General features: G+C 42.6%; 1 protein-coding gene across 6 annotated transcripts in view; it reads right to left on the bottom strand.

The window, feature by feature from the left end:
- Positions 1 to 22,949, bottom strand: part of Ppn (proteoglycan-like sulfated glycoprotein papilin) — a 133,845-nt gene that overhangs the window by 42,760 nt on the left and 68,136 nt on the right. For all 6 annotated transcript variants that reach the window (XM_076433874.1, XM_076433875.1, XM_076433876.1 and 3 more), the window contains exon 2: positions 3,363 to 3,423. In XM_076433874.1, the coding sequence (XP_076289989.1) occupies positions 3,363 to 3,423 (61 nt within the window). The remainder of the gene's footprint in view (positions 1 to 3,362; positions 3,424 to 22,949) is intronic.

Raw genomic sequence — 22,949 nt, forward strand, 5'->3', positions numbered from 1 at the left:
AATGTTTCTGTGTTGAAGTGAGAACAACTTTTCCGTACCATTTTCCTAAAGAATTTCTTGCAAAATAATTTTCTGAAACAATTCGTTCCAAGAAAATATTGTTATAACATGAACGCAGCAAGTCACACACGAGTGTTCTTTGTGTGGAGAGTTTGACGTCCGCGCGTGGAACACGATGAAACCGATTTAATCGCGAAACGTATCCATTCTCTGCGGGAACGTTCGACCACTTGTGTCTCGATTCAATGAAACCGGTGGTCCAATAATCGCAGCATTAGCGGTCAGATAACCGCGAGCAGTTTTTAGTGGCAGTATCTCGGCGATACGATAACTTCCCCGGCCGACAAAATGTTGATCGTTAATCATGTTCGCCGTGAATTCGTGTTATAGGTACCGGTGGCCGAGAATAGCGAGCGTAACAAAAACCATCGCGTTGCTGCAGTCCGAATGCATTCTGCTGCAGCCGCGGTAGAAAGAGAATGCGTGTTCGCGAGTAATGGATGAGTTCGAGAAACTGACGAGGGAGGAGTCGCGCGGGATCGATTCGGATCTTTTGTTATTTCGATTTAAAACCTGTCGACGACTGTCGCGATTAGAATTCCAATAGCGATTCTTCGTTAATTAATGGAAAGGGGATCGAAGTTCAATTACCGGGGGCTCCGCAGGAAAGTTTACGACCATGGATCCGAACAAACTTTCGATGGCTTATGGGCCGAGGGTGATAGATCTGATTTGCTTAAGAACTCTTCCCTTTTCTAGTCACCACTTCTGTATCGATGAAATTAATAAAATTTACCGCGGAGGGTGAACAGTAAACCTACATGGAAACTGATTCGATAAATTTCTTTATCCAAGAACATTTTAATCGCCTTTAGTGCTCAGCAGATCCAGTGTTAATAATGTGAAGAATAGTTTGTATAATGTCATAGCAATTTTTAGTGGCGACTTTGAGGCGTGTGCTAAGGGTTACTATTTCAAAGCTAACTAATCCCCATAGTTTTCAAGAATGAATGTTAATTAGCAAGTAAAGTTGAGATTTTCTGAAGTCGTAGGTGCACCACAGCAAGCGGTCGGACCGCAAGCCCTCGAACAAAGCCTGTCAAATCGGCCGGTGCACGAAAAGCAAGTAAAACATCAGAGAATCGTCGTGTAACCATTTCTAAGGTTCCCGGCACCGCTAAAAACGCGGAGTGCATTCACCGCGAGAGCTGTTCCTCGCGGCACGGCGCGGCGCGGCGCCGGGGAAAAAGCCAATCTCCTTAGCCATTCACACGAAGTGTTGATGTGAAAGCAGCCGGGATGGCACGGCCGGCTGTCAACCTAGACATCTATCATTCGTTTCTTCGTATTCCGCGCGAAAAGTCACCGAAAGAGGCCCGGCGCGGTGCTGCGAAAGGCGGCGCGGCGAACAATCGTGGCAAGTGTGTCGTGACAACTTGAACCGGCCAGTCAGAGGAACGAAGTGCACGATGAAGTGCACGATAATTCACCGGCGTGTGTCAGTCGCATTCCTCTCTTCGGCGAGCGGTGTTATCGTCGATCTCGAAATCGTCTCGCTCGCAATTTGCACGGGTTCGCGCGGCGCAGCGTGTTCGTCACCGTTTTGCGGCCAGACAGCCGGGACGCTGACTCGAACACGACAATAATTATTAAGGGAAAGGCGTGGCCGGTGTTCACGGTTCATCGGCTGACCCCCTCGGACAAACCTACAGATCCACTTCCCCGAAGCATTTCATTAACTCTTCGCCACGCAATCTCACGGAACGCCGAATTCCGTTCGACGATCGCATGACAGCGAGTCGATTATTTTTAGGAATAGCTTAATTGACACAATTTTTCGCCGCGAACTGGTTAAGGAGCTCTGTCCTCGTTTCGTCCGATCCGAATAAGTACGGTGATGATGCAACGCGATGGATATTCGGAGATTAACGCTAAACCTTCCACACCACCGGTCAGAATGACCGGTTCCACATTCCACGATTATTGAAATAATAAAGATAATTTCACAAAAAATGATTGTATAGATATCTTTGGTGGAGCACGCGTTGCAACAGGAGCCGCACAAAGTATAAATCAAATCAATCTTGTAATTTTTATGATAAATGTTTTTACCTGAACGTGTAAAAGTAAGTTGGTTCTTTATTTCGAGAAATCTATTGAAGATTATAGGACCGAGTTGCGACTCGTTGTGAGAGTACAGAATTGAATGAATGTAATTCTGCACGAAATAGTTCACAAAGGGTGGTAACGCGATCTCATGTTATTTCTTGCAAAGTTATTTCTCGCGTAAGACGGATGCAAGGTGGAGGAACACACAAAACAGCGAAAGGAACGACGAGACCAGCAGGCGTGAGCATGCAACGAGATTACCGTGGACCGTCCCTTGTCCCACACTCTTCACGGTCTTCTATTTTCTCGTTTCACCAGGACACACCCGCGAAATTCTCTCTCTTTCTCTTTCTCCACAGCGAAACAAGGCGGCTTTCATTTCGTTTCGTACGTGAATTCGCGCGACAATGAGTCGACGCGATCGGTGCGGCTTTCATTTCGTTCCTTTCTTTTTGTTTTCAGCCTTCTGCACATCCCCTGTTCAGTTCCCAGGCTCGCGGTCGTTGCTTTTTCATCCGGAACCGTTTGTTTTCGATTTAATGCGATTCTGATATTGATTAGGACTTTATTTATAGTCGGAATAACGATTTACGATAATCCTCGGTTCTATACGGATCAGATTAAGGAATCTTCCGCTAAAATTTTGCTCGAGCAATTTTAGAAAATACTCTGTACCATTTATTTCTATCAAGAGACAGGAGACAATGACGATGAAATTATGATAATGAGAAGCACTCGGAAAATTGTTTATGCTAATTGGACCGGGCAGGTGGGTCGAGAAAGGAAGATCGAGATAAACCGGTGGTGTCGCGGCACTTCGCAAGGATTAGTTCTCGATGTATATTAATTTCTCCGGCTAATAATCTACCATTTGTTCCTCTCGCGGTGACATTTAGGGACCTTAATCGTCGAGCACGCCGGAGATCACCCACGGTTTTTAACCAAGAATTAGCTGCTAATGGGCGAGGCTCGTTCCACCACGGTATCTGCATAAATTCACCCCGCTGTATATTCTCATAAACATTGCAAAAACCCGGCTCTGAGAGATAGTTCGATCGGTGTGTCGCCTCGAACCCTTTGAAACTCAAGCCAGCCAACGTGTCGAGACGGTACAGCAAAGCCGAAAGGAATGCAGCCGAAGGTGTTCCGATATGCAGCCCTTGTTTCAACATTATCGTCAGCATCGCCACACCACCGAGAAAATATATGTACATTCGACCTCGGCGAGGAAACGATGTAGGGTTTATACTCACGTGTCTTGCGAAGGTGTCGCGAACGGAGAGTCCTATGATTAGTATAAGAAGCACCGACGACCTGCAACAGAAAGGATCACCTCATTAGAATCCACTTTATCCTGAGAATTATGGTGATCTAGATACATCGCGTAAATTCATGGCAATTAGATTCGCTTCACATTTTCAGTGCCACGAAAAATGCGAGACGGGATTATTCGTCCGTATTAAATTATTTCTGCGATTAATAAAATAGACAACGTTGACAGCCAGTGACAGCGTCTACACAGAACCAAACAAATTCCACGAGTGCTGTAAGCTCGTGTTATCGCAGGCCCGCCACCGTTCTAACTTCGAGATAGAGTCGGCCGCTATTGAAACTTCGGGGGATCGAGTTTAGGCTTTGATAGCCATCGAGCCCGGGGCGATACGGAACATCTTTTATGGTTGCGGCCGGGGGGGTTAAGCTTATGAACGTCCGCTGGTAACAGACTGCAACGTTTCGCGATGCATCGAGCGAGATCTGGACCGGCATGAATATGTAAAGCTGCCAGGACCCAAACCAAGAGAGAGCGAGAATGCGGAGGGACTGCATCCCTCGAACACTTCTAACGAGGACCTCCTACGGCCGGGTTCGTTCCAGACGACAGGTTCTTCGGCTTATAACCTGTCGACCCTCTTGCCCAGCTTCGAACAATTATGGCAATCCTGTGGCAACCAACCTGTGCAGCGCTATACGCCAATTTCAAGATTGCAGGACACGTACTGCAAGCTACGGCTTCCTTGGACAACAATGTACTGGGTTCACTTTATTTATATACTATATTTTCATGAATTTTTAATTCACAATTACTGGGATCGTGATAGGAAGATGACAATTCTTTTAACACTAAATCTGCCATCACCGGTCGAAAGGACCGGTTCCAGATTTTTTATTTCACGATTATTGATATGATAAAAATACTTTATTGTATTGGCGGGCTCAAAACTGCATTTACTAGATGTTTGTAAATCGACATAATGTAAATCGAGGCTGGTATTTATTATTTTATAAATTGAAATAACTTAAAAGTTACAATAATAACCCACAATGTCTATAAACTACTCTCATAAATCTTCTCATAGAAGAATTAAACCGAATCTTCAATTTTTGCAGTTGTGTCATTATACTTCCGGAGCAGCGATATTACAATAAGAGCTGCACAAAGTCTAAATAAAATCAATCTTGACATTATTATAAGGGAACATGTACGAGTTACTTTTAAGGCTCGATAGGTTTTGTGTTAACACTTTACCTACCGGAAGCCTATTAATGGGATTTTCAATCATTGTGTTGTGCCAAAAGAAAGCATAGAAATTTTCTTTTACATTGCAATCTTAAATGAAACTATTAGATGACGATATTGTATGTGACTTGTTAGTTCTCAATGAAAATTGCTGTTTCCATTAAAGGTTCCATTAAAAAGTGTTTAGCCATGTTCCATAGATTTCTTAAAATTATGCTATAATCACCGGTCGGTAATGTGTTAAAAGAGGAATCTGGAGGTGCTTAAAATGATCTAAAATAAAAAGAATGAGATCAAATAGAAACAATCCTAAAGTATTTAACATTAAAAAACTAGAAGGAGTCGATAAGTAGTGCGATATCAGATTGTAGTATCTACGAACACGTTTGTCCTTTAAAAGAAGAACGATTGGCCCGAAGAAGAAAAATGGTGCGTAAATTAAGTGGTGGTTTCGACGGAGACGTTTGGCACCAGGTATCGATACTATCGATGGTGTAGGATGTTCGAGGTCTCGAAGAAAAAGCAACGAGGCAGCGTGTGTCTTGAACGAGACGGTGCAACGGCTCGTCGGGTTGAATGGTGAATGAACGTGTTTTTCTGCTGCATCGGCGCGCGTTGTTGCGTAAGTTCTTTGAGTGGGCGTCATTCAGAGGTTTTGGAACGTTGCCCGGGAACCAGTCGAGGGAGAACCAACCATTCGAGCTCTCCAGACTACATTCGAACGGCTGCTATCGGTCCCAGGACATAATATTCACCGTGAAAAATGACTGCCCGGTGTTATTGGCCGAGAACGATGCGGAACGTCGTGCGACTCTAATGGCCACCCCTCCCCCCTCCCCACCCGGAACAACAACAATCTCCCACGGCGAAATGAATCGACGAAAAAGCTCGCAAATTACTTCTCCCGTCGGAGGAACTAATTTTCGAGATAATGAGCGCTTTAAGTACCCTGCAACGTTCCCGTCGTATTACGCTTTTAGTCTAAAGGGGAGAGCTTTGTCCTAATTATTGGCGGGACACGGTCGCTAACACAAATTATTAAACTGGCAAATTCCTTCTTCATGGTTTTAACTTTACCAGGGTATAAAATCGTCTGAACGGTTCTCATAATTCTATATTTTTAAAGTTCTCTATTTCTCAATTTCTTCAATCTCCTTTGGGTGCAAAATTATTTTAACGCGTCGTCCATCCATAAAGTTTGTCGTGGATTATTCGTGTGAGGTTCCAAGAACATGCATATCTCCATACCTCCCCCCGTCAAGTTCCACTCGAAATCAATTTCTTGTTCGCCACCCAATTAAAATAATTTACCACGAACCAATTACCGCACCCACGAGATGTCCAGTCGCCAGGAGCGAGTGACGATAAGCCAGCTGTGTTTCGGTGGAACCGGTTGCCCCAGGCAAACAGAAACATCAGGAAGACTCCGCGGACGCAATTAGAGTCCTGGGAGCTGCATTCCAATTAATGCCACCTTGTACACGTGTTCCTCTGTCGTGTTCCGGCCAAGTATATTGTTTAAAATTACTTGCCGATGACGGTAATTAGATCCCAGTCTTTTCAAACCAACAAACTCCTTTCCATTCTGTGCTCCTCATAAGTTCATTCGACTACTGGGTCTGCGCATGGCTCACCTTTTCTACTTACTATTGCTAACACGTCAATTCCAGTAGAAAAAAATGTTTGAGACAATTGTAAATTGTGTAAAAGCTATTAATAAATCGATCTTATTCTGACGATTTGTTTGTTATTTTGCTTTATGATAAATAATGTTCTCAACTCGATGTATCAGTGAAATATTGTTAGATCTTCAAGCATTAATTCATGATTAATTTTGTATTGTATAAAATGGACTGATACATTTACTCATGAGTAGACTTCTTCTTTATGCAAAATAAAAATTTTCTACCTGAATTACATCAAGCTGGAGCGAATAGTATTTGTCAATTCTTTTAATGGTTTTATTGTTCTAAAATGTACCTACTCATTTTTACCATAAATGCATAAAATCCGCCGTCTATTCATGAGTATGCCAGGATAAAATTAGCATGAGACTGCAAGGGACGTTCTCTGGTTCGTTTTAGTTTAACAATTCTCGCACACTCGTATCTAAAGGAGAGTTTCTTCAATTGTTTTCAATTTTCTTCCTCGAGACTCGAGTTTCTGGAGAACGTGACTCCCGTTGCTTTGTCTTCCAGCCACGGAGACATCGCCATAAAGTTATGAAGTAGTATTCGGCACCGGTCGATGCAGCTTTAGAGTATCAAATGTCAATGGACCAGGAACAGACCTGTATCGATCCTTGTTGGGCGTCAATACTACAGTTTAACCTCTTGTGTTCTCAAGAAACGTCAACCCCTTAGGAAAACTAAAGCTTCAGAGATTCTGCAGTCACAATTTGTTAACAATATCCCGTTTCCCCTCCGTATACAATGTCGCAAACTGATATTTATTACGTCTAGCGTTTCTTAGCTGATCTGACAGAAGAAAATCTGTAATCCAAATAAAAATCTCTATTGAACTTAAAAATATAAGCGTGGTAAATATACTTAACTTATCCTCTGAAAATTTTATTGAGTATTCACATTAACACTAAACCTACCGAGCACTAAAAGCGATTAAAATGTTTCAGCTTACAAAAATGACAAGACTCTATTTATTTAGATTTTTAGGAATTTGTGAGCTACTTCATTATTTCAATAATTGCAAAAATATAAAACTGATCATTTGACCGGCAGTGGTAGATTTAGCGTTAATCAGCGTGACTTCAGATGTGGATTTTAATGAAATTAAAACTAATTAAATTAATAAATTAAATTAAAATAAATAATTAATAACTTAAATAAATATCAACTATTTAGTTGCGCTTGTTAATAGCGAACACATTGTGTGCTCTCTCACTTGTATAAATAAACTCAAAAGATTCAATATTAGTTTCGCCACCGATGAAAGGAAACGGAACGATTTGGGGCCCGGAAGGGTTCAACATCCTCCAGAGACGAGAGCATATTTATTCCGCGAGGCGTGCAGAAATTAATTCGGCAAACACGACGGCTCGTTTGCCCCCGCGAAATTCTCGAGCGCCGGGTCCGGCCCGACAATTTTCCCCGATAAATCAGCCGCGAAAGTAGCGGACGCCTAATTCATACAATTTCAGAAACACTTCGGAGATTTATCGGTCGGCGCGGTCGCGTGTAAATAGCGAGCAACGTTTGGGGAACCGCGACGGAAAGGGGGGATGTGAAATAATTTATCGCCGCCCTTGCAACAGCCGGGAACAACGACCGTGAGCGAGCTGTACCGGTCTCCATAAATCGGGCTGCGACGGACTCGATTACCTGCCGTACACCGGTCAATTTACCCAAAAAATGTTCCAATCCGAATTCATGTCTTTCGTAGCTGCACCCTACTCAACACATTCATCTTCGTGCAAAAGAAAATTATTTACATAAAAAGAAATGTTAATATGCCACGTTTTTAAGACGGACTAGAAAGTATAAAATAATTTTTCCTAGTCCCGTACAGATTCCTAACCCCATACAGATGGTCCTGAAAAGTGATTGTGAATTTTTAATGGCTATGAAAATACTTGTAAGATTTAAAACGGAAAACTTGGGGCGCATGCAACAGATAATTGATGCATGAATAGTTCACCTAAGTCACTAACAATTTTATTGCACTGCAAATGAGATGAACTGTTGTGTGAGTTTTCTCAACGACAGCTACTCTCTACGCTTCTTACTGTATTATCTTGCAGCCTAAGTTTTTCGTTTTAAATCTTACGAGTATTTTCATAGTTATTGAAAATTCACAATTACAAATTTTCAGGGCTATCTGTATGGGGCTAGGAAAAATTATTTTATACTTTTTAGTGCGTCTTAAAAACGTGGAATATTAAAAATCTTTTTATTTAGATAGTTGTTTTCTGCTTTATAGTCTTGCGTGTGTGAAATTTTTCAATCGATTTTAAACATTTAGTTAATATTGCATTGTCATCCAGTTCTGAGCTGTGTTTAAAGTTTCAAGTCTCTAGCTCATCGGGAAGTTAGTTCAAAATCAATTGCAAAATTTGTACCGAACAGACAAACAGATAGGCAATAAAGCGAGTTAATAAAAACGTGGTAAAATATGTACTTTCTAAAATTTCGATACAGCATTTTAAAGCTTCATTTTTTAAATCTACGGTAGTTTCATTCCCCCCCAAAAATTTTCCTATGTACCTAGAGTGGTTTCAATTTGTACTCGGAGAAAATTAACGACTTGTTTTGGTTTCGTCGCGCGCACGCGACAAACTGAAAGCAAAAGGGTAAAAAGGAGGGCGTTAGGGGGGGGGCGACAGAGATTCACTTTCGTCAGGTGTAGACAACGGCTTGCTTCCCGCACGCGTAACGATTACAGAGGGACACGTAACAGACACGTGTAACTGTTACTCTTTCTCTGTGACCACGCTGACGCAACGAGTTGCGGGACGACTCTGTTCTCTGTTTATCTCTCTCTTTCTATCTTGGTGAAACTTGTCCCACCTGTCCACGAGAGGATCAAAGTCTGGGTCAATGCTGCCGCGACCAGTTCCACAGAGAATTGCGTGCTTTCTACCCACGTCCCTGCTGATTTATTGGGAACACTTGCCGGCGATGACGCTCGCTCCTAATGAATCGTCTCGCGATCGAAGTCGCGTGCTGCAGGTGCTGGAATGCGGACGAGATCGTTGAGATGCAGCCAACCTCGTCAGCTTTTAGCAGAGTCTAACCTTTGCTCTTCCCTTTAGTCCGTTTTACAAATATTTCATTTCGCAGTGGGAACGGAAATGATTTTGCATGCTGTACTTTCTGTTTTCGTGAAATTTCATGATTTTCATGTATAAAAATTCTTTATACAGTTTGGTAATCATTAAACTACGGATTTTATGCATTTATAACAAAAATAGGTAAGTCTAATTTAAAAAAGATTAGAGACGAAGAGAACGCTAATGTATTATTTTCAAGCCACTACAATTATTAAAGAAGGAAACAAGTTTTTCCTGGACCTGCGTTTTTTAAAATTGATGCAGAAAATATTTATTTTGCATAAAGATCCGCAGTCTAGTAATCATGTACGAGATATGTCACAGATAGCACTCCTGAGAAAACTGGAAATTGTCCATTCGGCAACTTTTCATGTACGTTTTTATTAGTGTGGGGTGCGTTTGCACCCCTATACGCGGAGTGAATGTTAATGCAATTGCGAATATCTCTGGATGACTAAACGAGTGTTCTACTATATTAAACAATTATCTGCTTTCCGATTACGAAATTTTTCAACAAGTCCGCCATGGAGGTAGTTAAAAGGAGCTGCGCAAAATTGAGTGCTCTCTGCTGATATGAAACGGGGTATCACCGTTTACGTCGTTTACGAAGGAATTTCACGGGAGCGAAAGGAGAAGAGAAGAGACAAGCCGTTACATAAAAACTGAAGCGTCGCGAACGACATAACGAACCATAGCATACTCTGCAATTTCTCAGTCCATCTCTGTGCGAGAACGAGGCGTGCGAAGTGTAATATCCGCGGGATAGGTAATTCGAAATTTTCTGCTCGCTGTTCGTCAAATTATCCGTGTTGGAATCGTCTTAACCATCGTTCAAAAGCGATTAAATTAAGAAGATTTATTAAAAATTGAACATACAAGCATTTAAAAATCAGCATTTTATGATGTTTCAACATGATTTTTCCAACAAGTCTGATAAATGAAACAAAACTGATAATGAGACAAAATGTTCATTCTATAAAAAATCAAGGTCACCTTTAATTTTTAAGAATCAGTATATAGTTTTGATTTCATAATATTCTAGCTGATGTCAAAACGAATCCAACGACCTACAACAGTGGCCCACAAAAGTGTTCGTGCGGCCTTTAAAACAGAATAACTTTTTTATAATTGTACCAAACGACCTGATGTTTTGTAAGCAATTGGAACCATTGGTTTACTAAATGATGTGCAAAAAAAATTTCCCAAAAATTATAATTTACTAATAATAATATAATATAAATAAGCTTTTTTATTTGAGCCCTTAATGAAAATTAGAAATATATGTTTCGTAGATCTATGTGAGTTATACCCGTATTGAAAATTTCATCGAAATGACACGAGTTGAAAATCGTAGTTTTTCACGACTTTCGATCAGTTTCTGCTTAAAAATCCACCGAATCATACAGCTTTAGATGCGTGTCGTTTTTTCCTGGGTCAACCGATTTCGATGAAATTTTCAGCATGTGTTTAACTAACATAGATCTATAAAACAAATATTTCGAATTTTCATTAAGGGCCCAAATAAAAAAGTTTTAAAAAATGCAATTATTATTTTTGCATGTAACATTGTAAATTATAATTTTTGGACAATTTTTTTCTGCATGTCATTTAGTAAACCATACTTCTAATCCCTTACAAAACATCAGGTCGTTTCGTACATTTATAAAAAAGTTATTCTGTTTTAAAGGGCGTACGAACACTTTTGTGGGTCACTGTAATTATACCCGTAAACTTCCAAATAGTGCTAAAATCTGAATGAACTGCTGGATCGGCCGCCCGGACCACTGTGCGGTATTTCGATTTGCAGAATCGCGCGCGAACGCGAAAGGTCCCAGGCCGAGGTCTGAACCGCAAACAGCTTGCTCCGAATAGAATAGAGAATCCAGATAACGAAAGTCGGAGTCGACCGATGCGATCTCTTCGCGAGGCAAAAGCGAAGTTGCATCCCGTAGGACAAGGGGCTCATTAGTAGCGCGCCGATACGCGGGAATACCGAAAGTTGCAAAAAAATCCTCGGCGCTATGCCGACGACGGGAAAGTGACCGTGCTGCTATCTGATCCGCAGCTGGCCGCCGAACTGCGTGTGTGCATGCCTGCGCCCCTGGATAACGACAATCCGATAACGTTTTAACTAGTTTATCGGTTATTAATAATGCTGTTGCCAACGTTCTATCGACTCGCCGCCAGAGATTGCTTTTCTACAGGATTCGGAAAGTTCTGTTTTAATCTGACCCATGTAGTTTCGCCTGTCAACGGCACGGCCATTAAAATCTATAGAAACAAGGATTTATCGCTGCACCCTGCATTTTTCCTTCTCCCCGTTTCGCGAGATAGCTTTCGTCGATGACGTTCTCCGATGCAGTTCGTTTCGATCCGTTCGAGTTCCAACGAAATGCAATTGTTGAGCGGATCGAACATCTTTGTGTATTCATGGGACGTTCGAATCTGTGAGGATACGTAACACAACGAAACTGTTATCAAATCATTTTTGTCTTCTTTCTGAGAAACGCAGTGTAATCTGTTTTATTTCTTAACACTAAACCTACCACCGACGGTCAAATGACCGGTTTCTGGTTTTTCATTTTACAATGATTGAAATTATAACGCGATGGAAATGATTATACACATTTTTGTACGCAAACACATATTATCATAGAAATCACAGAAAATCTATTGTATAAATTGTATGTCATTTTTATGAGTTTAGTTAAATTCTTTCAATGTCTCCACTGTTTAAAATTACACCCATTCATTTTTGTCATAAATGCATATAAAGTAAACTGTCCTGCATGTGTACAGACGATACACTGTTGCGTAATGTAAAAGATCATTAAATCTTCAATGAGGCATTGTCAACCTTCAAACTGTTTTGACTTCATAAAAAGTAGTTATGCAACCGGCCATTACAAAACGTGAAGCTTTCACTTTCATGCAATCCTGTGTCCATTTTTTTTCAATTCTAAAAAGAAAATGGATACAATACATAAAATGTGTTCATTACAACAAGTTTCTACTGATGAACGCCATTTCTCGAAGTCGAGTATGTTAGCGACGGCTACAGGCGACCGAATAACTGTCAGATTAGGCGATCCATAGCAGAATCGAAGCCTTGCGAGACCCAGCGATCCGGTATCGAATTATACGATCCGCGACGGTGTTAATTCGTTAATCATAAATATTCAAGAGTCAATTACCATCGGTGCGAAGGGTCGTGCACTCTCGCCGGATCAATTAATTATCGATTTCCATTACGCCTGCGTAATGACCTATTAACAGCGTGCGCTCGAGATCCTCCGGCGCGGTACGGCGGCGAACTTCGGTTTTAATATCGCGGTTTGCACATGGTGGTCCTCGTATGTAAAGTTTGCGTTCGCTTGCGACCGGGCCCACTTGAACTTCGGACATTATTGCATGAATTATTCCCACTGGCTCCATCGGACCGTAAATAACCAAGAGGAAAAGTACGCTATTAATACTTTTAACGAGCAACACCCAGGTGGTTGCCGCTGCATTATTTTTACTTTCGCTGTCGCGCTCTGTGAATCATTGCGTCCACGTGTTTATGCAAACCTCTCGGTTCCCGTGCGCGAAATTTCAACAAATTACAAGCCAGCTACATTTCACTTCCTGTGGTGATAGCTGCAAATTATATTCGACTTTGCTCTCTGTTAACGTTAAACGTTCAATTTAACATTTTATTCTCTGCCGGTATTTTAATCACGAAGACACAAACATTCAAAATCTAATTATGATAAATTTCACTGGACGTAAATGTATTTCTTTGAATTCTTTGATGAAAGTGGCCTCCACCAACAGTTTCACAGATAATGATTGAAGATGAAGCTATATGTTCGCAGCTCGCCACCGAGTTCCCAGAGAAGAAACACAGTACGTCTCCAATTTCTAATTACACCGAAGCCACAACCATCGGCAGGCGACTATTATTCCCGTAATTGATCAATAATAGTTTGATCGCCGGCTAAACGAGCCGGCTCATCGTTTCACGCGATAAAGCACGCGAGCCAATTATTTTAATTCTTTGGTCGCGTAACGTTCGCCGCGCCACAGCGCGAATCACGAGATATCTTACAAAATCGCACGGCTCATAACTCCGATTCCATCCTGTTCACGCCTCGCCACATTGTCCACGGCAATTACACTCGATCGAGACGGGGATGGGCAAAAAGGGATCGATTTCGCCTGCTCGCAATCGCGAAAATTACACGTCTCGGCCTGCCGGTCGAATCACGAGCCGGTTGCGAATTACGTTCGCCTCGAAAATCATACACGTTCGATTGCGAATCCCCCCCTCCAATCCTTCGAAGAAAAGCTTTTAATTGTGCCAATAGGTAACGGGTTGAACTTCGGCCCGGAAGTTAATTAAAGGAACGCGCGCGACCCAGATTCAGCGGGAGAGAAAAAGTTGCGGAAGGTGGTCGAGGGGTGACATGATTGAAGTCAGGATTCCTTTGGAACGATCGAGAGGGGGGCAAACAAGCACACACCGTTACGATGCGCGTCCCGGCACGATAATTGTCGCGAAATATTTCATCGAGAGACCCCGGAGAAACCCGATCACCGTGTCGTTAATTATCGAAACGGGGCCATTTGTTTTTCAGACGATCGTAATTGACCGGAGCCGTCGACAAGGCGCGCCTATCCATTGTACCAGGGACCAGGCGGCGCGGCGGCTATGTTGTTGTGAAGGTGGTGCATCAGAGGATCCACACGATCGCCGCCGCTGAGATCCAGAGGATCTCTGCCCTCCGCCCGCGATATTCCACTTTCGAACACGGTTCACTGGCCCCTATGTTTCGGTCTGCAGCGACGCGCTAATTGCTGATTATTAAGGGTAGTTTGTTAGGTCTGGGTTAGATCGATTATGGGCACGATGAAGGGGATTGTTCGTGGGAGGTCCGGCGAATCAGGTTTGTGGATTAATTGGTGGAGTGATGAATGATTCCTGCGCGACTTAATAAACCTACAACACAGAGAAATAAACTCTAATTTAGGTCTTGTGTCCCGCAATTAGACTGCGGATTTATTCATTCATGACAAAAATGGATTAATCAAATAGAAAATTGTGAGGACTCTAGACGACTGGAAGGATGTTTTTATGCTGTTTTAGACTCGTTAAAATTATTGAAAGAGGAAATACAGGTTCGTTTCGATTCTGTTCCTTGCAGTTGACTTGGACAATTTTTATTTTACATGAACTGATTCTATTTTTATTTTGCCGACTATCAATGGTAAGTTCACCAAAGATTCCAGGACACGTCAAGGAGCAATCATGACGGCAGGGCAAGAGCTATCCCGAGGATCAAGTCAGGAGTCCTAACCGCGATTTTACGAGCCACTATAATTCTGACCATCAGCGTTGGCACGTTCCCAAGAATCGGCCGGCGGCTAGATGCCCATTCGGATAACCGGCTAATACCGAGGTTTACGCTCTTTTTTTCGTCGTTGCTAGTAGGATAGCGATCTCTCCGCGGCGTGGCACGGCCCCGAATCGGGTAATTGGATACCGAACTGGAGCCATATAATGAAGAGATTATGCGTGCCAGCAAGAGATAAAAGGTCCATCGCGCCGCGAACTGTGCGCGACTCGCCGAAAATTTTCGCGAGCCTGAACACCGGTTTACTCCCCTTGCAGTTCGACCCGTGAAATCGTTCTGATAACGGGTCTAAAAATCCTGTGCCGATGCGAAACTTCTTACAGGAGGAGAGGCTGTAAAACGAAGTCGTAAAGACATCGAGAGGCCCCAATAAATTCCAGTTATATGAACCTCTCATTGTTGAGTATCCAGTAATTTACTTTGAATCGCGATAGACATCTTAATTGGATGTGACTTGGTCATCCCTCGCCGGATTGAGAAACTTCGGATTGTAGTTCGCGAGCATTGAACTGGGATTTATGTGACTCGAAGATTTCGACGTGAGATGCTTCTCTCATCAAGTATTTGCTCTTTTAACCTTCTCTCTGCGCGTGGAACGCAAAAGCGCACTCCAGGCTGATGCAGACGGAATAAAAAAGTCGACAAACGGAAAGATTTCCAAAAATTTCTAGGAATTGTTCAATTGAGATTTTGGATCTGGAACAGTTGAAAACTGATCCTCATCGACAAGAGTCCTGCACGCACAATAAATGTGTGCCAGGACGATCCAGCAGGACGAGAAGTGCTCCATAAAATATTAAACTTGCCACGTTCGTCGGTCCCGTCTGTCCGGTTAGGAGTTCGAAGTTAACACCGCGCCACGACCCATTTCCCGGGCTGAGAGTGGTCTCGCTCGTTTATATTCCCGGCGAATTCTAACGAAGTTGGAGCGTGCATTAAAAGAAATTGACGGCAAAGATCGTCAAGGACTTTGCGATGGACGGGTACCCAGTGCGAGACCTCCATCCGAATCGACTGCGACAGGGCTGTGCGTCGCATTCATAAAATTCTCAATTATTGTTCTGGCACATTTTCCGTGAAAGTAAAAGATTGAAAACAATAACCATTGTTTCGCTTGAAGCTTCGTATCATTTTAATAAATGGACTAAAAATAAAGCGAACGATCTCTGACGAAAATTAGCAGGATTATGATCGCGGAACGGGACTTTATAAACTAGTCTTATCGGAATACTAAGCAGCCCAGCACCAAAACAGCCCCCCAATCTCCGGATTCGCAAATTCGCAATCAAAATAGCGAGGCAGTTTCGCGGAACAGCGTGCATTATCATCGCAATATCTGCACGGCCCGCAACATCCTATTACGAAAATGAAGCCGCGGTTTGTGCGTTTGGTGTACGCCTATCGGCCGATCGCAGTCCGATTCCTCAATTACTATTAATCTTAGGCTCGATACTCCCTTCAAGAACAATAGCAGGCTCGGGATCGGGTCAGCCCCCGATGCGACTTAATCCTCTTGTGATGCAATCGCATTAGGATTCCAACAATATCCTCTCGCCACGCGATCGGCCGAGGTCAGAAGCGGAAACAGGTACCTCGCTTCGGAAGGGTATACACAGTGATCTCTCGAATGAGAAGACGCTCGGATCTCGAGTCGGGTAATAAACGTGCTTCGTTACCGACGACTCGGCTTAATTGAAAGCTAAAATACAAGTCCGAGACGACGCTTTTCGCGCTGGAGAGCAGACGTTGATTAAATCCTTCGCTCTTGTTTGCTTCCCCGCTCGGCTATGTACCTTTCCGAGCCTTTTCGATTACCGAGGACCATCGATCCGTGGGAATACGTCGAACCTGCGAGATTAGAGATAACAGTTTGTGCTGAATCAGGGTAATTTGCAGTTTCTGACATTTTTGGTTTTGGGAATGGTGTCGTTCTTCTTTCTTGGATTGTGAAATCATATCTGTGATTGGTTCCCTGAAGATGATTATCTACTTTGATCGACCAGTGAGTGAAACGCTCATGCTTCAGACTATCATAAGACTAAAATGTATAAAAAAAACTTTTTAAAAACCACGCTTTTATTAAAATGCACTAAATACGAGAAAATAATTTTTTTCTTGGTTCTCCATAAAATACTGAATCCAGTTAAATGATATTTTTCCACAAAATTTTAAGCAATTAGTTCAAAATTATATAAAATTAGTGTCGGAATAGATAGAAAAATTTAATATAAATTTAAATAAAATCATAATATACTTTAGGGCTCCACGCTTTTATTTTTATGGTCACTAATGTCATGATTTTATTTAAATTTATATTAAATTTTTCTATCTATCCCGACACTAATTTTACAACAGAAGAAATTTTGAACTAATTGCTTAAAATTTTGGGGAAAAATATTAATCACCTAACTGGATTCGGTATTTCATGGAGAACCAGGAAAAAATTATTTTCTCCTCTTTAGTGCATTTTAATATAAGCGTGGTTTTAAAAATTTTTTTTATACATTTCATTTTCTACTTTTATCGTCGTCGGAAGCAAGTGTGTATACAACATTTCAGCAAGATTGGACTATGCGAAGAGGTTTAAAATTCGATTATACATATACAACAACAACACGTCAAGTTAATATAAGCGTGGTAAAAATAGGTATACAACAGTTTGTGCTGAATCAGGGTATATTTAAATTTAAATGGTAAGAAAACGGTACCACAGGGTCAGAAGATTTCTATCACATATAATACACAGTAGTTACGATTCAGCATAAGAAACGATCACAAGACAGAACAGAGCAGAAAATCATCAGGACGCGGTGGGTGGCTCGTGCATAGAACGCCATAGAAAGCGAACGCCTTCAGGATAAACTCCCATTCATCGAACCAATCAGACCCAATGGAGATCCGGCTCCTAGATGCTTCTCGGAAAGAATTCCTTTACCTCTCGCTCGTAACAATATCCCTGCAGCTGCATAACTAATAGTATCTCATTAAACATTTTTTTCGGCCAGCGAAAACCTATTGTTTCAAGGAAGATTTTCATTTTATGTTTATCCGATAACGTAACTTCGAGTCACTACCATGAACGTACAATACAGGTTTAACATAAACGATCGACTCTGATATTCAATCTTGCATCTTTATGCTCCTCCATTTTCGGTTTAGAAATAATCCCTATTAGCGCATAGGGTTCCAAACAATTGTCCTTTCTCTAATCTATAGCCGTTGATCAATTAAAAAGTCCAATATCCATGGATTATAGGCTTCAACAAATCAAATAACGTGTCAAATGATTCCAATTAATTGTTCTGTAAAATAACATGGTGATTTCGGTGTTTCGCAGAACCAATTCCCATAATCGCTGTACTGATTCCATCGGTTCCCACAATTCGCGGAAAGCCTCGAGAAACGATTTCGAGCGCGAAGCAGAAAATCGATTTGCAAACCAGATTCCAGCATTGTTGTCGCCATAATGGGAAAGTTAATGGGCGCGTCAGGTGAAAAACCGGAGTTCCGCGATGGGGTTTATCGCAATGGGAAAACGCGGCCGGTGACTTACGAGCCGGTCGTCGTCGTCTAGCCGACCGGTGCAATTAATCATCCTCGGAGGAACGCGCACCTAATTCACCGAGATTGGCGACGAGAGAGGCCCCGTGGATGGGCCCGAGACATTAACCGTGGGACAAGCAGAATTCCCCTGTGTGTTCCCACCTCGCAGGTAAAACCTCGCAGGTAAAACCTGATCGGAGATTTCCTCGCGCGATCCTCGTAAAGCTGTCCGCCGGGCTGTTCGCGGGATGCGTTGGCCCATGGTCTGCCCATGGGGGCATAAACCACGTGACTTATTGGCCATTCGACGGAAGTGAAGCCCCGTCGGAGATCCACACTCGGAAACGCACGCCAATTAGCGACTCTGTGTTACCCGAGGTCCCTTTTCTTATTTGTTTCTTCTTACTCGACGTTCCTCGTTCCACTGTCTACACCTCGCGATGCCTTGGTTTTGTGGCAAGCAAAAAGATGGCGAGCCGTGCTGCGTGAGCTGAAGCTTGATAGTGCTGTTCACAATGGATTTGCAGACTGTCATTGTACAGGTTTTACTGATCAATCCGTTTACCTTGCCATATTAGGCACCTGGCTGTTAAAAAAAATTCGTGGGTATTTTTATATACTAGGTGTGCAAATAAGTTCTTTCTCCTCATTTTCCAAATTGAAGATTTTATTACATAAAATAAAATTATTATACATAAAATGTAATAAAATCTTGTCTGGTGTGACTCCCAATCTTTCTGACAATTCTTCTGGCATCTGGGTCGGATTTTCGTTGAGCAATTCCTCTGACTGTCATCCAGAGTTGGGCAAAAATTTAATCAACGATTGACGGCTAAATTTCTACTTCAATCGTTAATCGTAATTTTAAAAAATTAAGCTCCTAGTGTAGTCGTTAATTGCGGTTAACGATTAAATTTCTACTTTAGTTTTTGTAATCATGAATCGGATAATTGATTAATGATCCGCACCTAATATTTTTAGCGCGTTGAATACGAGTTCGGAAAAAGTGAAATTTCATTCGGAAGAAGAGCAACGAACGTCGGAGAAGATCAGAAATTCTTTTTCGTGCAGTGCGAAGTCTACCTGTTGGAAGATGGTGTCCCGAAAAGCTAGATCGCCGATGGAGCATCAATCACGGTCGCGAGCATCGCGGGAATTCAATTCCCGACGCGCTATAAATCTCAATAATAACGTACACGAAACCAGTTAGCGATTTTCGCCGGATCGAAAAAGCGAGAACGGAAACCAGCCGAAACGGGGCCAAGCAATTTATCAAATCTTCGACTCCTACGACAATGGAGGGGCCACCAATATTCCGCATAGTCGGCTGATGAAATTCTGATTGCGACGAATGCCCAAAGAATCTTCGATCGCGAGTCCCTTTTCGCCCGTTGGAACGTATTAACTTTCCTTCTAATACTCGTTCCAGAGCTTGGCAACTTCGGGCGAGGAACTTCTCTTCGAGTTCGATATTCCGAGGACCCTCGGATCTTTCGAAGTTCGGGAAAGATTGTCGTTGCCTTGGGGGATGATCGCTTCCGGAATCAACCAATTTTTATTTTTCATGAAGATATATGATGTCTATTGATTACTACACCTTTCCGGAAGTCGTGAAAGAGTGTGTTCAAGAAAATCAAATAAAAATGTGCTGTTGAAAATTGACGTTTTCATCATCGAAAATTGTGTAGAAATGAATCAAACGTGTTAAAAATTCGTGTATAACAGGTATTATGTAAAAACGGTTGCAGGTGTGTAGTTAGGACAGTTTTGCAGTCTCCTGTATATTTTCCACAATGGAAAAAGAACAAACAGAAAAGGATGTCGACGAGGTACATTGTTGTCTGCAGGCTGAGACAAAGAAACGATTCAGAGGATTTTTCTAGAGGATCGAAAGGGTGAATCTCTCTCCACCTCCCTCTCACTCTGTTGCTGTCAGCAGCAGTTCCTGCATTTCTAACCGCTGTCATCGCCATTCAATCCTGCTCCAGCTGATGAAACTTTCCATTTCCATGCTCGTCCTTATTCTCGCTCTTTGAGCCGCGTTCTCTCATCCCGTTCCGTCTCGTTCACACAGGAATCAAAATCGCCGGAATAGCTCCCCGCGACGTTTCGGCTGCAACTCCGGGAATAATCGGGAATAATAGTCGCCGGGGAAATAATCTTCCGGTACAGGAGGAGTATTAAGGCAAACAAAGTAGACTGTCTGGACAGCCGGAGAGCGCAACGGTGGATTTACCCCAGGTTTGATTTATGGTAATAGCTTGCTCGTTACCAGCCCTCGTTTTCGAGCTAATGAAATCGGAAGTCGGCTCGAGCTTTCCGGAGGAATCCGAGTGGTGCTCCTCGATGATTGATGGCACGCTGACTGTCGATGATTTATCGTTTTCGATTCTAATGTCTCGTCTCGATAAAAATCCGGAACTGTGCCTGACAAATCGTATCGACAATCTCACTGGCTCCTAGGTTGGCAATGGTGACAGAGTTTTATACTTTGCCTGGTAAATTTAACAATTTATTTTTGGTTGGTAGAGAAAGTGCTTATAATAATAAAACTAATTATTTTGAAAGTCTACAAAATTTCAAGTATTTTCTTGCAGGAATGCTGAATAGTTTACCAAGGATTAGAAGCGAATGGCTGGTGTATCGCGTTCAAGTGGCCTGACACGGAAACCTTAGAATCTCTTCGAGTTCCAGGCTTCTAACATTTCAGAAAAATCGGCGCCAGTGTTAGATGTCGGCGGATCGAAGCTTCGGAACATAGTATTCGTTATGCGCGACTCCCGCCATCTTGTCTCTGGAGCTTATTTCTGCACAAAGCTCCTAATTGGCGGACAACTTCCCGCAGAGTTTTCCCGGGGCAAGTTGTTCGTGTATCTGGCAACAAACACCCCCAGAATCCACCTAGTCACACCTTCGCGAACTCGATGATTCTACCACGAGTCTGGCAACCCATGAAATAACTCGATTTACCCTTCTAACTAGCCTTTCCGCGGGAATCGGGCTCCGTGGTGCTGCGAGTGACCTATTGGCCCGATCCCCTGCAATTAAAACTTTCTTCCACCCCTCGGCCATCAAGATTCCTAGTCCCGGAGGATCCTGGGAGCGATCGGAAGAATCGGGATCATTCCCGAGCCTAAAACTTCGCCGAACTTCCGGGAACTCATTTTCAAATACACGAAAATTCTCGGACACAATGTTTACGGACGAATATCAGGTGCAAGAAAGTTGTTGACCAAGTTCTCCATTGAATAAGCTTTTGTTCAAGCACATGGAACTTCACTTTAGTGCAGAATGACAAAAATCTCGGGGCAAATATTTTTAGTTAGCTGATAAAACAGAAGGATACGAAGCCCCGATCCGACTCGAGAGATGAGCTCCCCGGTATCTCACAATCAGTGCAATGAACTCTTTTTGACGAAGGCAGCATTCAGCGACTTCCCCTAAGGTGCTCTTTGAGCCGTGCTTAAACATATTCGACGCTTGAACTGCTCACTTGAGGATCTTCGGTGCCACTTTCATTAGCGGACTGCTTATACTGGGGCTGACATTACTGTATATCGGTGCTCCTGAATGAAAACGGCTCATGGGACGTCTACGGACCTCTAACAAGATTGGAATTACTAATTAGAGCTCTTCTGGGCGCTGCGCGAAGAGCTATATTGTCGATTGCATCGAAGTTTCGCTGTTTCCTGCTCTAAATTAAATGAATCCGGCAGGTAAATGATCTTGCAAGCATGTCCAAGAGGCGTTACAATTTTTTATTTGTTTTTCCAAGATTAAAAAATTCCACTGGAGAAGCTCTATTGCAAATGAACAAAAATTTCCCGATGAAACATTTCGCAAAGATTCCAACAGGCTCGCGCGGTTTCTTGCTCGGCGCGGCGCGGCGGCGGTCGAACAGTAATCAATCACTGATATAATGAATGCTTCACGGTAATAAAATCAATCCCTTCCGGGCAGCGTTCATTAGGGGTTACGAGCGTTTCTATTATGCAGGCGCGATACGGCGCCGCTTTGTAATACAGTAAAAGAGGGCACGCGGAATTGCGGGCGACATTACTCACCGGCTTTGAGAGCACGTCCAGTTTCGCGCTCGGCTGCCGTAAAAACAAGTGTCCCAGCCACGGCACGTGAAAAGGAAGGGAAAACAAAGGGATGCTCTCGCAAATTCTAGGCTCGCCGACGGTGAATAGCTTTGCAAGGTATCGACCGCAGCCGGTTTTATTTTCTGCGGAACGCCGAATGGACTGTCCGCCATGGAAATATCACCGGTGGAACCGGGCAACCTCGTCCTGATACAAGATGCCGAGTTTCTTGACGATACCGAAACCTTCTTCCATCACGATATCATTTTTCTGAAGATAATTCTCTCGAATTTTTTACACGAATTTTCTGCTCCTTGACAGTGGAAAAGTTTGAATCTATTTTATCGTAGACTGTTTACACGATTTTGTTATGCTGCAACATGTCATATTTCTATCAATACCCAAATTCAATATGTTTTATTCTTTTCAATTAGCTGTACGATGTAAATTGCAACTGCGGTGACACAGAGCTGCAGATAAATTGCAAATATGAAGTATTCTACGAAGTACTC

The sequence above is a fragment of the Lasioglossum baleicum genome, chromosome 11 (assembly GCF_051020765.1).
Source record: "Lasioglossum baleicum chromosome 11, iyLasBale1, whole genome shotgun sequence".
Taxonomy (NCBI): Eukaryota; Metazoa; Arthropoda; class Insecta; order Hymenoptera; family Halictidae; genus Lasioglossum; species Lasioglossum baleicum.